This window comes from Haemaphysalis longicornis, unplaced genomic scaffold (assembly GCF_048455015.1).
Source record: "Haemaphysalis longicornis isolate Haplotype H1 unplaced genomic scaffold, Haemaphysalis longicornis Haplotype H1 scaffold_2, whole genome shotgun sequence".
NCBI lineage: Eukaryota > Metazoa > Arthropoda > Arachnida > Ixodida > Ixodidae > Haemaphysalis > Haemaphysalis longicornis.
Window position 1 is genome coordinate 284693420 of NW_027526295.1, and position 14904 is coordinate 284708323.

At 45.5% G+C, this 14904-nt stretch overlaps 1 protein-coding gene across 1 annotated transcript in view; it reads right to left on the bottom strand.

The window, feature by feature from the left end:
• The window catches only part of LOC144170772 (adipokinetic hormone/corazonin-related peptide receptor variant I-like), a 177473-nt gene that overhangs the window by 19721 nt on the left and 142848 nt on the right, over positions 1 to 14904 (bottom strand). Inside the window, exon 2 of the mRNA XM_077700762.1 lies at positions 1152 to 1356. Coding sequence (XP_077556888.1) covers positions 1152 to 1356 — 205 coding nt within the window. The remainder of the gene's footprint in view (positions 1 to 1151; positions 1357 to 14904) is intronic.

The window sequence follows — 14904 nt, forward strand, 5'->3', positions numbered from 1 at the left end:
TATAGAATCGTTGAACGCAGTAAATGGACATTTTCTTACTACCTATTAAAAGCCAAAGAAAAAAAAACGAATACTTACTGCATACATGCCACCGGCGTCTTCATAACCGACCGGGTTCGTAACCTTGAAGGAAAACGCCCTACATTCTTTATTATGATATTATATGAAGCAAAAGGCCAAGAAGCAGGCTTCACGCACAGTCAACAGTTTGGAGCACAGCCCTGTCTAGCCTGATACTGCTGCCATGATTCTCCTCAAAAGCGTGCTTTGTTTGCGGTGCAAGCACGCGCTCAAAGAAACAAACACCACAGGAGCAAGTTGAACACGAAAAAGGGGCCGTTTGGACAAGCTGATTGCCTTCATCCTCATTTTTCACGATAAATACTGCAAGTGGAATTCATACGATATTCGAATTCTCACGCGTGCGTGCCTGCGGGTAAATGTGACACTAAGAAAGGGCATCGGAAAAACGAAATCACTGCGTTGCCAGAAATGGCATCTCTTTAAAACGTTACGTCACCTTTGTGCTAGCAGGGATCTCTGTTTCTGCGTCACACTTATTGAATAAACAGAAATTAGGTAAGCTGCAAATCAGTTACGAATTTTCGTCCACTTTCTCCTTTCGAACACAGGGAGCAGTATGGCCTTCCTACAAGGGGACAGTGAGTTTGATTGCATGTTTCTTGAAAGAAATTGTCACTTTTGACTTCTAGAACGGCCCTATAATCGTGATTGTCGTTCTGTACAACACAAGCGCTTCTTTCTGTGAGCCCATATTGTCGCTGCGGCTTTCAGCATTAAAAGCGCCAACCATTAAAATCCAGGCGTAGAACCTCCAAGGCGGTGCAGCTCATCACTAACCAATATGGGCCCAGTCTTGCCTTACCTGTTACGTGACCCCTCGACCCCTCGCCGGCAATCGAACAACTGGGCTCAGCAGCACAACTCCTCAGCCACTGATCCACCGCGGCGGGTCGAAAGAATTGAAGTGGAACTGTGAAATGCTGTATAGCGAATAAACAATCACCCGTGTAAAACCAGGTTTACACTGTCTTTGCCTTTTCGCGAACTTTGTGGATGGCTGGCAAAAAGTTTGCCGGACACGCCGCATTGCATTCGACTTGTGAAGTCGCTGCGAGTCGACGACGCACCTTGTCCGTCGCTGGAGTTGCGCCGAATCTCCCAGAAGATGCGGATGTAGCAGATCACGATGACGGCCAGCGGCACTCCGTACAGCGGAAGCAGGCAGAGCAGGTTGTAGGCCTTCTCGTGCGCCGCTGACGGGAACGAGCCGAACGTCACGCATTGGTAGAAGCCCGGCCTCTCTGGGTGCTCCATCACGTGGAAGATGAACGCCTGCGGGGTACAAGCACGGGTGCCCGTCTAAGCCGCGTGTCGGGCACTCCGCGGAAGGAAACTCAGCGACGTCGTGGAAAGCAAGGGCAAGCAAGCGCGGGGAAAAGTGCTAGCCGTTTATAGGAAGGCTGACGTCTTGACTCGTATCCCATTAGGAAGAACGGGGTGGACACTGTATGGCATCTTCAGCGCCGTGCAAGGCCAGTGGTACGGGGAGAATGGACATTAACTCGAAAACCTTGTCCCCTGGTAATATCGAAATTCCAAGTGGAGATAAGTTATTTAACATATTGTTTTCACGGAAACTTACGCAAATCATCATCATTTCTTGAACCCTTTAAGGCCCCTTGCGGAATATCACATAAGGGGGAAGGCAAATGCACAATTCAACAGATGCATGATTGTCAATGGTAGAAAACATAATCTTGAGTTACCTACATGATAAAAGCAGTGTCACCAGAAGAAAATAAATATACATGGGAGAAAATAGCAACAATTGTAAATTTACATACAAGTCAAATGATTAGTGATTATCTGTTTAACTTTTAAGGGGTTCTGTTCGTTGAATCTGGATTCAGGCAGGTTATCGTGAAGGAAGCCACAAGAATAACGCCTGAAACCCAGTCACTGCTGGACCTTTTGTTCTTATCGAGCCAGTTGGTTGACTACATGATATCATGATTGACAATCCAGCGCGCGAAAACAGGGCACAAAAAAGAGCGAAAGTTAGACAGGACAGCGCTGCACTCACAACTGATTTATTTTGAAGAAAACATTGGTCATATATACAGATCAGTCTCCCACGTGGCGGTAAATTATTGCACCCGATAACCATAAACAAAAAAACGAAATCATTAATCGGTTTGCACATGTGTAGTCTTTGGTTTACTTGGTCATGCAAAGGCGTCACTCAGATACGCGTATTCCCGGTCATGCAGCACTATTGAGGGCATACTTATACAACGGTCAGCAGCTCGTCTGATTTGAAAGGCCTCGATAATTTCCCGTGTTGTTTTATCTTTGTGTCTCGACAACACAGTGGTTTCATTAAAAAGCGGCTCACAATCTTGTTTGCAGCAGTGTTTTGCCAGGTGGCTGTGTGGATTCGTTTTAAATGAACGCTGGTGCTCGGACAACCTGGTGTTCAGACACCTCCCGGTTTGTCCCACATATATATGTCCACACCGAAGTGGTAACATATACACGACACCCATTGCACATTTCACAAATGGGTCTGAATGATTTATCGGGCACACTTTTTTTGTATTCCGGGAAGCTAATCTTCAGTCAACCCTACTGCACAATTTTCCTAATTTATTTGGAGCCGAGAATACCACGTCGACAGCGTATCTTTTTGCCACGTTTTTTAAGTTATGAGAGAGGCGGTGCTTATACGGTATCACAACGGGGTATTTTTTTCTTTGCCTTGGTGGCTGCGTCACAGAACCTGCCGTATCTTTTCCTTTTATCCATTTGACTAACTTCTGCACGACCATGAGGAGAACATTGTCAGGGTAGCCAGCCGTCTGCATTCTACTTATCTGGTTCGAGAAGCTGTCATTCAGCTGATGGTCACATGACTTTGAAAGGGCTGAGCGTAATGAAGAAAATGCGATCCCATTTTTTATTACCTTGGAATGACCCGATTTGAAGTTTAGCACTGGTTTTTTTAGATCTGGGACGGTAACACCAGCATACATGACCTGTATTGAAAGTTAATTCTAAATCCAAAAACTGCAGTTTGTTCAGTTTTGGCAGCTCAAATGTGAACTGCAATCCGAGACCGCACTCATTGACACATTTAAAAGGCCCTCTACATTCAGATCTCTATTTTCAACGATTATTAGAAAATCATCTACATAACGAAAAATTTTCTTTGCCAAGCCGCACACGTTTCTTTCGATATTTCTATCAACCCTACCTAGGAATATATTACTAAGCATAGGAGCCACCTTTGAGCCAATACACACCCCTCGTTTTTGAACGAAGAATTCATTTTTCCACTCGATAAATGTTGATTTCAGATAGAATTCTAGGATCTCCATAAAACTGTTGACTGACACGCCGCACTTTTGAATTAAACCTACTTCATCGTTTTCTTCAGTGATATACAATTTAACTGATTTCATTAATTCATCGTGAGGGATCGTGTAGAACAAGTCTTGCACATCAATGCTCATAGCCTTGCATGTTCCTGGGTTCGAGGATTCAAGATACTTTACTAAGGCATCTGAATTTGGATGCCAAAACTGAACAAACTGCAGTTTTTGGATTTAGAATTAACTTTCAATACAGGTCATGTATGCTGGTGTTACCGTCCCAGATCTCAAAAACCAGTGCTAAACTTCAAATCGGGTCATTCGAAGGTAATAAAAAATGGGATCGCATTTTCTTCATTACGCTCAGCCCTTTCAAAGTCATGTGACCATCAGCTGAATGACAGCTTCTCGAACCAGATAAGTAGAATGCAGACGGCTGGCTACCCTGACAATGTTCTCCTCATGGTCGTGCAGAAGTTAGTCAAATGGATAAAAGGAAAAGATACGGCAGGTTCTGTGACGCAGCCACCAAGGCAAAGAAAAAAATACCCCGTTGTGATACCGTATAAGCACCGCCTCTCTCATAACTTAAAAAACGTGGCAAAAAGATACGCTGTCGACGTGGTATTCTCGGCTCCAAATAAATTAGGAAAATTGTGCAGTAGGGTTGACTGAAGATTAGCTTCCCGGAATACAAAAAAAGTGTGCCCGATAAATCATTCAGACCCATTTGTGAAATGTGCAATGGGTGTCGTGTATATGTTACCACTTCGGTGTGGACATATATATGTGGGACAAACCGGGAGGTGTCTGAACACCAGGTTGTCCGAGCACCAGCGTTCATTTAAAACGAATCCACACAGCCACCTGGCAAAACACTGCTGCAAACAAGATTGTGAGCCGCTTTTTAATGAAACCACTGTGTTGTCGAGACACAAAGATAAAACAACACGGGAAATTATCGAGGCCTTTCAAATCAGACGAGCTGCTGACCGTTGTATAAGTATGCCCTCAATAGTGCTGCATGACCGGGAATATGCGTATCTGAGTGACGCCTTTGCATGACCAAGTAAACCAAAGACTACACATGTGCAAACCGATTAATGATTGCCTTTTTTTGTTTATGGTTATCGGGTGCAATAATTTACCGCCACGTGGGAGACTGATCTGTATATATGACCAATGTTTTCAACAAAATTAATCAGTTGTGAGTGCAGCGCTGTCCTGTCTAACTCTCGTTTTTTTTTGTGCTGTGTTTTCGCGCGCTGGATTGTCAATCATGAACATTCACCAACTCGCCCAAATCACAGTCCTCTTGTACATGATATCAGTGAAAGAGGGCATATCAGACCACCGACTTGCAATTGTTGTCAACGTTACTACAAAGAACAGTGCTCTGTCGATATCTGTCTCCCGCGTAAGTTAAAAATTGTGTGGAAGCTGATGGCACTTCCATTTTAAATTTCTTATAAGTCGCCTTCAACAAATTCCAGTCTGCCTCAGATTACGAGTTCGTTGAGACATTGTGGATTCGATCTAAGGCAGTTGTGGACACCCGTGTACATTGATTCATACCATCTCGCCTTAAAAACATAAAACAACGCAGCCCATGGATAACAATGAATACAATTCGCATAAAAAGAAGAATTAAAAGACTACGGGAAAAGGGCATCTCAAGCCCGTAAAACTCTAAAAGACGCCTCGTCCGAATCGAATAATGCATTTTTTTAAACTTACCGTTGCGGAGTTTCTTAAAAGTGAGCCTCAAACATTCTGGCCTTATATGAACGGACGAAAAGAAAAAAAGTTGAACAGATCAGTGCCGAATGAAGACCAGTGATGCAAAAATGGAGGTAGTAGATGAGCTTAATAGGTTTTTTAAGTCGGTGTTCACAATGCCGTCAGATGTGGGCGGGGATAGCAACTTCCATTACTTATGCGCATGTCCTATGGAAACCATTTTATTTGATCAAGTAGGTGTTTTTTCTCAGTTGCTAAATCTGGATGCGAAGAAGGCTAGAGGCCCGCACCAAATACCAACTGTATTTCTGAAAAGATACGCAGAATGGGTGTCATTCTTTTTTGTCATCGTCTTTGAAAGTCACTTTATCCCACAGGACTGGCTCTGCGCAGTAGTCATACCTTTGTTTAAAGTAGCAACCGAATGATTATTAGCAACTACCTCCTTCTGTCACTGACCTTTGTTATATCAAAGTTATAAAGCAAATTATAGTGAAGCATATCATTGTTCACTTGGAGGCCAATCGATTACGTAATGACTGTCAGCATAGGTTTAGAAGTGGCAAGTCCATAGTGACCCAATTGATTCAAACAATTCATTATTTCAGCTCGGTAAAGACGACCGCCAACAGGCTGATGTGATGTGGTTTGTATTGATTTTGCGAAAGATTTTGACGCTTTCAACCACAATAAACCTTTTTAAACTGCGAGAAAAGGAATGCAGTGAGGAAATTTTAAATTGGATTCTCACCTACCTGAATAACCGCAAGCACGCGGTGAGGATTGATTGTCCCTTGTCCGCTACACTAAATGTGTATTCAAGCGTGCCTCACTAGTCCGTGCTTGTCGCGCTGTGGCTTTTAATGTCTACGAATGATATAACTGCCATAGTAAAGCCATCTGTTAAGATAAAACATTATGCTGAGGAATGTTTGATTTATGCCTGTAAGCTGTACTGATAATCACCTCGAGTTGAAAAAGTGTCTTGAATATTTGGAATTGTGGTGTTTCGAATGGGATATGCAAATTAACTTCAAGAAAGCAACATATGTACCGATCATAAACAAGATAAATGTTCTCAATTTTTAGCACAACATCAAAAGCAACAATCTCTATAAAACTTCTCATTGTAAATACTTAGGGGTGACAATGACGACCTACATAACTTGGCATCGTCATATTGAATCGGTTTGATCTGGGTCATTTTAAAAACTTTGTTTTCTACAAGCGAAGTTGCATAAACCACCAAAACACGTTGAACTGCTTGCATACAAAACATATATATTCGACTCACACTGGAGTATGCCTGGGTGGTTTGGAGCCCTCACCAGAAACATTTGCTCATAAAGTTAGAACAGATTCAGAGGCTTGCAGCACGCTTTGTATGCTCTGGATATAGAAGGCTGGATTCAGTAACTGATATGCTGAATTAGTGCAATTTAGAGTTACTGGAAATTAGAGAGAAAAACAAAAACTTCAAACATTATTTCGTATAATCCAAGGACTATTCTAAATACCTATGGACGAGTCTATACGCCGTCCCGGAAAGCGTAGAGCGAGATGGAGTCATGACACTGCCATTAAAGTTTTCAAGGCTCCCACTGATATTTTCAGGGGGTTATTTTTTCCGGATGTTACAAAATACTGAAATCGTTTACCACGCTATGCTGTTAATAGTACCGACGTGCAAAGTTCTGATAGCGAAATTGATGCTTATTTTAGTCATGGTTGAACTATTGCAAAATTCTGTTTGTTTTCCTGTGTCATTTCTTTGCGATTGCGCCGTTTTTCTTTTCTATTTTTGTTTGTACTCACTATTGTGAATAAATAAATAAATAAATAAATAAATAAATAAATAAATAAATAAATAAATAAATAAATAAATAAATAAATAAATAAATAAAAATAGCACATCTAAATTTTAGGAGTATTTCCCCTCTTGGAGGATACAAAACCGCTTTTCGATTTCAAGCCTGTCGTCAAGCAGCGCTGTAATTTTCTCTCTCGCTGATAACTAGGAATCGTCGCGTGCCGTTTCCATAGGAATAGGTAAATTAGATGCTACGGAAGAGAACGTTACCGTCGCTGTATCTCAGCGACTTCTGCTCAGCGGTTTTAAATCAGCCGCATCCTGCGGTGTGATGTACTCGTTAGCGAGCGGATCTTCAAAACCTCTTGGGAAATCCGTTCGCAGTGAATCTCAATTTCTCTATCAGCGTCGACTTCACGTTATAGCAACTGCTAGCACGAGTGACGGAGCACACATAACGATCAGAACACCGCCGCTTAACCCCGCGCTCAAAGGAACAGACATCATTATGCGCTGAGAACTCCGGCTGTGTACGTCTATGGATCACGCACCAAGATGGTCCTTCTTTTCGCCATTCGGAATGAGAACGCGAGAGCGTTGGTCGAATATAAGCGCAGACCACTCCTACTGTTCCTAGCGCTAATGCCGACGCTTATCCGCTTTCTACGCGTCGATTTCCCATCTTTAATTGCAAGCTCTCGGGCTTCGCTTTTGTGTTGTTGTTTTTTTCAGCTCACCCCGCTTCTCTTACACCCTTTTCGCGCTCCCTTTGTGTTTCTGTTTTCTTTTCGATCCCTCCGTGCGCGTAGTCCTCGTTCCCTGCGGCTTCTGTCTACGTCGTTTTTCTCATCGTCTTCCCCGCTCGTTTTCGTTTGTAAAGACGATAGGCTTTCTTGGGCGAGCAAAACGCGAGAATTTCGGTCTGTCTGTCTCTCCCTCACATGGTTCAGCCGCACGACCGAAGCGAAAGAAAGCTTGACCACAAAATATATATAGGGGGAACGTTCCATAGTAATAAAACTTCTGCCAGGGCTTGTTGGGAAATGACTATCCCACCGCTGCCACCACTGTTGCGTATGACTATCCCACCGCTGCCACTACTGTTGGAAATGACTATCCCAGGGCGGTCGCCAAGGTTGTGACTCGCATCCAGCTCGTCACCGATGTTGGGAATCAGCCATCCCGACGCTGTCTCCGCTGTAGGGACTCGACCCTCTCACCGCCGCCTCCACTGGTGTAGCGATGTTGCCTTGCTCCGTCCGCTATCGACGCGGCGCAGAGCAGAGCGACGAAGTCCTCGAGCCGACGAAGAGTTGAAGTAACATTTATATACAGTATATACAGGGTAAGCAAACGTTACATGACTCGCACAAAGGCGACAGCACCCTTTTCACTAGGTGCTTCCGAAGAGACTGGTGCCGGAGAGAAGCCGCCGAGGAATGCCGACGGTGAGAGTCTCTCGGCTTCTTTTATACCCCGGGAAGTTCGTTGGGGCCCCGAGAAGTTCGAATAGCTCCAATCAGAGCTCTCGCTGCCTGAAGTTCGAATTCCGACGAATGGTAGCGAAGCGGTGAGTCAGCGGCGCCGCCAATGGTGAAAGGGAGGCCGATGCCCCCGCCGTCTCCGTGACCTCGCCTCCGGGCGTAGCGACATGCCCTTGTTTGGTCGTTCTCAGATGCGGGATTCGGCCGCGCCGCAGCGTTCAGAGATGCGGGATTCGGCCGCGCCGCAGCGACGAAAGGGAGAGGCGTGACTCAGCCTCGCTGTCGGCGCGTCGCCTCCCGTCGCCTCGTGCACCGCCTTTGGGCCAGGCGCTCTGGCACAACAGGCTCATACATATCCTCTTTATTACGGGCAAAGTAAACCTCAGTCCTATTGGATGCAAACGTGTACATACATAACCAAGGATGCTGGTGTTCATGTAATTACGAAGACACGTTGGAATAGTTTCTACTATAGCAAATGGGGAAAACTGGTTAAGAACGATGTCGAAGAGAGGCAAAAAAGAAACGAACATGCAGATGCCGCCACGTGCTGATCTAAGTCGAGCGAAATACAAAGGATAAAAAATACGCCCTGTACCAACAGTTGGAGTGCCATCGGGGCTAACACGCGGGAAAATTGAATCAAATTGAACGTGCCTCCGTTGGCATTAATTGTATAAGCGGTTGCTCGCACAGTTAATGCCAATGGAGGCACGTTCGGAGCGTAAGAGCGTGAGGGGCCAAGAGCGTGTGAGGGAGTAAGAGGACCAAGCGATATTATGCGGCTGGAAAAGCAAAAGACTGTCGTCTGTTGACGACAGTTACAATCAAGAATGCAAATTCGCTGCCAATTTTTTTGTTGCGATGTTCGTGCCGCCTTTTTTTCAAGAAAGCTACTTCCAGTGACCATTGCAAAAACGTTTGTTCCCACAGAGTGAAGAGACAGTATACATATGCAAGACTTGTACAGTCTTAGCCGGTTACACATAGTTTCCCGTTAAAAACACGTTCCCCATACTTCATCTGGAACACTGCGGGATTTTATGTGGATCGGGCCGTTTTCAAGCAAAATATGGGAACAACAGTCTTGTTTGCTTTATGTATTGCTAATTTACGTAGAACACGGTGTCCCTAAATGGATTTATGTGTAACCACAACCCGCTGGTTCCTCTTACTCCCGAGCGTTCCGCTTACTCCCGGCTCCAGCGCCCCCGAGCCGTGAAAGGAGCTCACAGCTCAACGGTGGCGGGCGCCGTTCAAATCGAGCCGTTGACGAAGACTTAAAGGGGTCCTGAAATACCTTCCGCCGATGCATGAATGTACATGTACCCAAATAAAGCAATGTATTTGCAATCTCGTCCCGCAAGAATTTTGTTAAAGCGATGAGTATTAGCTGAGAAATCGTAAATCAAAAACCGCACATTATCGTCGCTCCGCGTTTCCTCCTCCTTTCGACTTACTCTCCGCTGTTGACGGCGCGCGAGCCTTGCCTCCCATGATGCTGCGCTCCGCAGCGGTGACGTACTTCCGCTATTGCGCTGCTCAAACTGTCGTCTGCTACGGGCAAGCTTTGTTGACACCATGAATCCCGCACTGCGCTCAAGGCTGGAAAAGCGAACGAAAAATCTGGCCGCATGTATGCGGCGGCCTGGCCTTGCCCTTTCGCGGTGTACGTTGCTGGCGGCACATGACTTTTTATCGGCGGCGAACTCGCAGCCGCACGGGGAGGGTCGTGCGCTCGTTCCCTTGATGCACCGCGCACTGTTTATCCAAAAAGCGCCGTATCAGATGTGGCCCCGCTGGTGACGGGTCTTATTTTGCGGCGGTAGTAATTCCTGCCGGCGGCATGTGAAAAAGTCATAGTATGTTAAACCGATACAGAACCCGTGCACAAAATGCTTCAATCATGCGACCAGTTTAGCTTGTGGCGACGCGTGGTGGTGAGCGGCAACGTTGGCAAAACATGCTCCGTCGCGGCTCTGAGCTTTCTAGCGCTGGAGCGAGCGCCATTTCTTTAACAATCTCAAACATCGGTTGCCTTGGCAACAAGGCACAAACCACTCCAGAAGTCAGTTACGGTTGCGTGATCCCGGTTCAGCTTGGGGCCCCACTTCGCGACATGTGGGCACTGCAGGCGTACCACTCACGCCCATTGGGAAGTGCGAGATGCGTTTGGCATTACAAGAGGCGATGGTGTGTGTGTTGTGGACGCCTTTGTTTCGCGATGAAATGCGACGTTGTGCTTCTGCGGGTGGATAGTGCTTCCTATGGTCTGGATTATCTTTATCGAGCGACGTACGACTCAACCTCGCATGGGGTATGTGCAGTGTGCGTGGGTAAACGCCATCGGCTTGTGCGCCAGAGTTAAGTGACTTGCTGTTCGTTCCCGCAAACCGCGCGCGAGGTGAGTACCGAATTTACGACGGGCAGGAAGCAACCCATCCTCTGTCAATCGTGGTTCAGACTTTCAACGCATGTTGTGACGTTGTGTTCGTTAGAAACGCATCTCTGGATTGTTTTGAAGTTGAATGAAATGTATGCATCAAACCCGGGCATTCGGCTCAGGGCGTTCTCTGCGATTGCACGAAAGAAGTGCCACGGGGCTTCAGCGCTTTCTTTATGGAACCTACTCAGGTAAGAGAATATCCATGTCGTGTTATGGCCGTGTTGCATTCAATACAAACGGTTAAGCGTTTGTTTTACATTTGTTTCGTTTGTCGTAAAATGCCCAAGCACTCCGGCACTCCGCTGGCAGATCAGCCGGCGAGGCGACGCTGAGCAGACGACTCATCTCTTTGCCGGAAGTGCGTGAAAAAGCCGCCCAATAGCAGGATGTCTAGCTCATGACGAACATCTGGGAATCGATGATGTAGACATGTGAAGATGGCGGCGTCCAAAAACACGAAGGAAAGGGTGAGAAAAAAACGACAAACTTTGCAACAAAAGTGTGAGCTTTCCGCTGCGCGTAAAAGAGAAATACTTGGCACAGAGGACGTTGACGACCCAATCTAACGGTTGCGCTAGTTCATTTAGTGTGCTCAAAATGCCTTTCAGGGCCCCTTTAAAATATGGCTGCAGCCACGCTCATCACAAAAGTTTTCCTGTCTTTCTGGGACCTTTACCCGCTCACCCGTCGGTTTTTTTCCGGAGCAATATGCCACCCTTCAATGTGGCACAAATGTAAGTTCTTTAACTGCAAGAATATTTGTTTTATTTGACGCAAAGCGACCTGAAACAGCTCGCTTTGCGTTGTCGACGACTGTGTTTGTTCAATGGCGGCTCGGTGAGCTATGTTCGCGCGCGCGGGCGTTTGAATTGTCCATGTTTGTTCTGCAGTGACAGCTGTACTAAGACACCTATCCTTCGTTTTACTCTAGCTATATGCAGGTGTTACGTTCGCAAACACTTGTAAGTTGCACAGGTTTTTTTTAGTAATGAGCGAGGCCATAGTCGGGTTATGTTTACTTGGGGTGTCGAACCCGTAAGCTGGCTTAAAGTGTAGCTGACACCATGCTGAGCGCACTGTAGGCGTCATACGACGCGTTCCATCCCCTACCTCGGTGATCGAAAGCTTTTAACCAAACACTGCGCGCCTTTGGTTGTATTCCCACGCTTTTCCGACTTGATACCGTGCGCTCTACGTATTTATTCTGAGGAGGCCAGACCCGCGCCCTGGGGCAGCTACAGCAGTTTGAACAGTAGAAAGGTTTGTTACAGATTCATCTAAGTTTCTTTCGCCTTTTATAAAAAAATTACTAAAGTGTTTTAGCTCACTGAGATAACTTTTTGGAACCTTGTGTTCAGGGCTTGCCAAGTGAATTCCAGATATAACAAGACACTTTTGGCTGCCAGGTTATATGAAAAGGGTCTCTTTCAATGCGATGGTAACGCACATTTCTTGTAAACATTGTCAAACAAAAAGGAGCTTTCCGCTCACTAATGACTCAAATACTTCTCAGTATGGTGCCATGTACATGCTGTTTTCACTATGCCGCGCATGGCGCACTGTGTACACTTTTTGCATGCTTTAGATGCGCGTATAATGTTGTCGATATCGTTGATTTGTTGGGTACGCTTAAGGGCATCTCCTGCGCGTTATGGCTGTGTAGCTATATCGTGCTTATTATCTGTGGGCTTAAATCGGGGACTTGAATATATTATGTCGATGTTTAGGACAATAGTTGCCTATTTGTCTGAGGGCTGCGTGGCTTTGTGTTTTCTTTGGTCAACATTGATATTTAGCGATCTGGGTAATTTTTCAAATGCTGCATAGCTATTCTATTTCATGTACTGACACCGTCATCAGAACTTGAAAGTATTACTTAGGAGACAAGAAGCCAATGGAGCGACAGGATGAAATGGGTTTCCATGACTTGAGCAGTCAGCAAGACACCGAGAGATGCCAGGGAGCAATGTGGTTGATTCTTTCAGGCCCTTTTGTTCGCGGCCCATGGATATGGGGTGGCTACCTCCTACGAGGCCACGTAGAAAAGTACGCACTTGAACCGTTTTATTACCATGCATTCAATGCATTTATGGCCCCGGTTTACACACCTTACGTTTCCATTGTGGCAGTGAAGAAGCACGTCAGCCCAAAAAATATATTTCGTTGTTTTCTGTTTTTCTTTTTCTCTCAGCAACATAATGATGTACTAAATACACCTTTGAGATTCGTGTAGCTTATTTTCAGTTATTAAAAATCTTTTGGTTATTAGGTTTTCTGCAAACTACAATGGTTGCCAAACTTCGCTATCGACATCCAAGGGCGACTTCTTGTTTGCTTCGGTGATATTTCGTTTTGTTTTTCTGTTGTCTTGCTTTTTAAAATGACCTTCATTTGCACTATTATAAAGATAACATATTTTTACTTCACTGATGCCGCCGTTTACATTCTCGGGAGAAAAATGCGTAAATATTAGACATTTTCCGCTATTCCTTCTATTCTCTTGAGCTACTGCTAAACAGGCCTCGCTGTTCAACCTCACCACCCTTGATTCTAAACCAGCGGTCACTGCTCTCCAGGAGGCGAATTCTCACATCAAGCTCCCTGAGTATATCCCCTACGGCCCGCCGAATAATTGCTCCACTTTCACACCTATTCGCAATACCATATTTGCAGTTAATCGCGTCACCCCAAAATGGGGATGTAATCATACGTTCACCGAGCTCCTACCTCCATGGACTAAACGTAAATCAAGCCTCTGCGTACTTAATATATATTTCCAGCCCTACTCATAATGCTCCCAACATTTTATCCACAATACATGACGCCATCACTATTGCCAAATCCAGGCCCCTGCTTATTCTCGGTGATTTCAATGCTACCCATCCTATATGGGGGTACCCGTGCAAAAAAAAAAATGAGCACCTTTCTGGTGCAAGTGGTTGATGATTTTAAACTACTGCTTCTTAATCACTCGGGCTTACCGACAAGAACGGAAACCAGGAGAGTGAGGGACACTTCTCTCCAGACCTCTCTTTTCTCAAGGGTACCTTGGATGTACTATGGGCACCAATTCACGAAAGCCTTGGATCCGAACATGACATCATCCAACTCACCTTTCTCAATTAGAATTACGACGTCAAGACAGGGTTCGTCCGCCTCACCAACTGCTTTTCGTTAGGCCAATTTGTCGCGCCCCATAAACCCCAATCAACATTTTCCCGATTGCATAGACGACATTATTCAAACAGTCGAAGTGAACACCAAAACCATAGCCACTTCTTTCCAGACCGATAGCATGGATGCTAAACGTCTACATCTTTAAGAGGCACGTCGAAGCCTAAAAAAACGATGAAAACGGCAAAAACATCGCCGCAAACTCCACCTCAGAATAGCAGCGCTTAACAAAGAAGCCACTGAATGCGCCAATCACCTCTTCAGTTACTGACAGCCTTCAAGGTACCCACACCACTCGCCGAACATGGAATTTGCTAACGTATCTCGTTGACCCGCTTTTTCGCAAGAGTGAAACCTAACGCAATATTATCCAGACCGTGCACCCATTTAACGAACCACCCAAGACCTCATACAAACTCTCACGGCTAAATATCTTAACACCTCCCGTCACGTCACTCCACCCCCTCTCCCCCCCCCCCCCTACACACACACACGGAGTCGACAAACAATGTCCCGAATAAGGAATTGCAACAGTATCAACTAGGCGCAGCTCTTTCCGAGTGCAACAAAAGAAAATTGAAGCCATTCCACTCAATGTAAAAGGTGTTGGAAGTGCAGAGCAGTAATTCGCCATAATGGGTGGTGGCTCCGTTATCTGCTCACTGCTACCACCAATCACGCTCTTAGCCGCCATGTCTCACTCATTTCTTGGTGAATATGCAATTCAAATCTCCCGCTTTCGCAGTGCTCTCGCGCCCCCCTGCCTCAAACTGCGTCAGCGGAAGTTCTGTTCTTTTTCTGCTTGCTTTAATTTCGTATGCTGGGGCTGTTTTGCATCGTTTTGAATGCGTAATG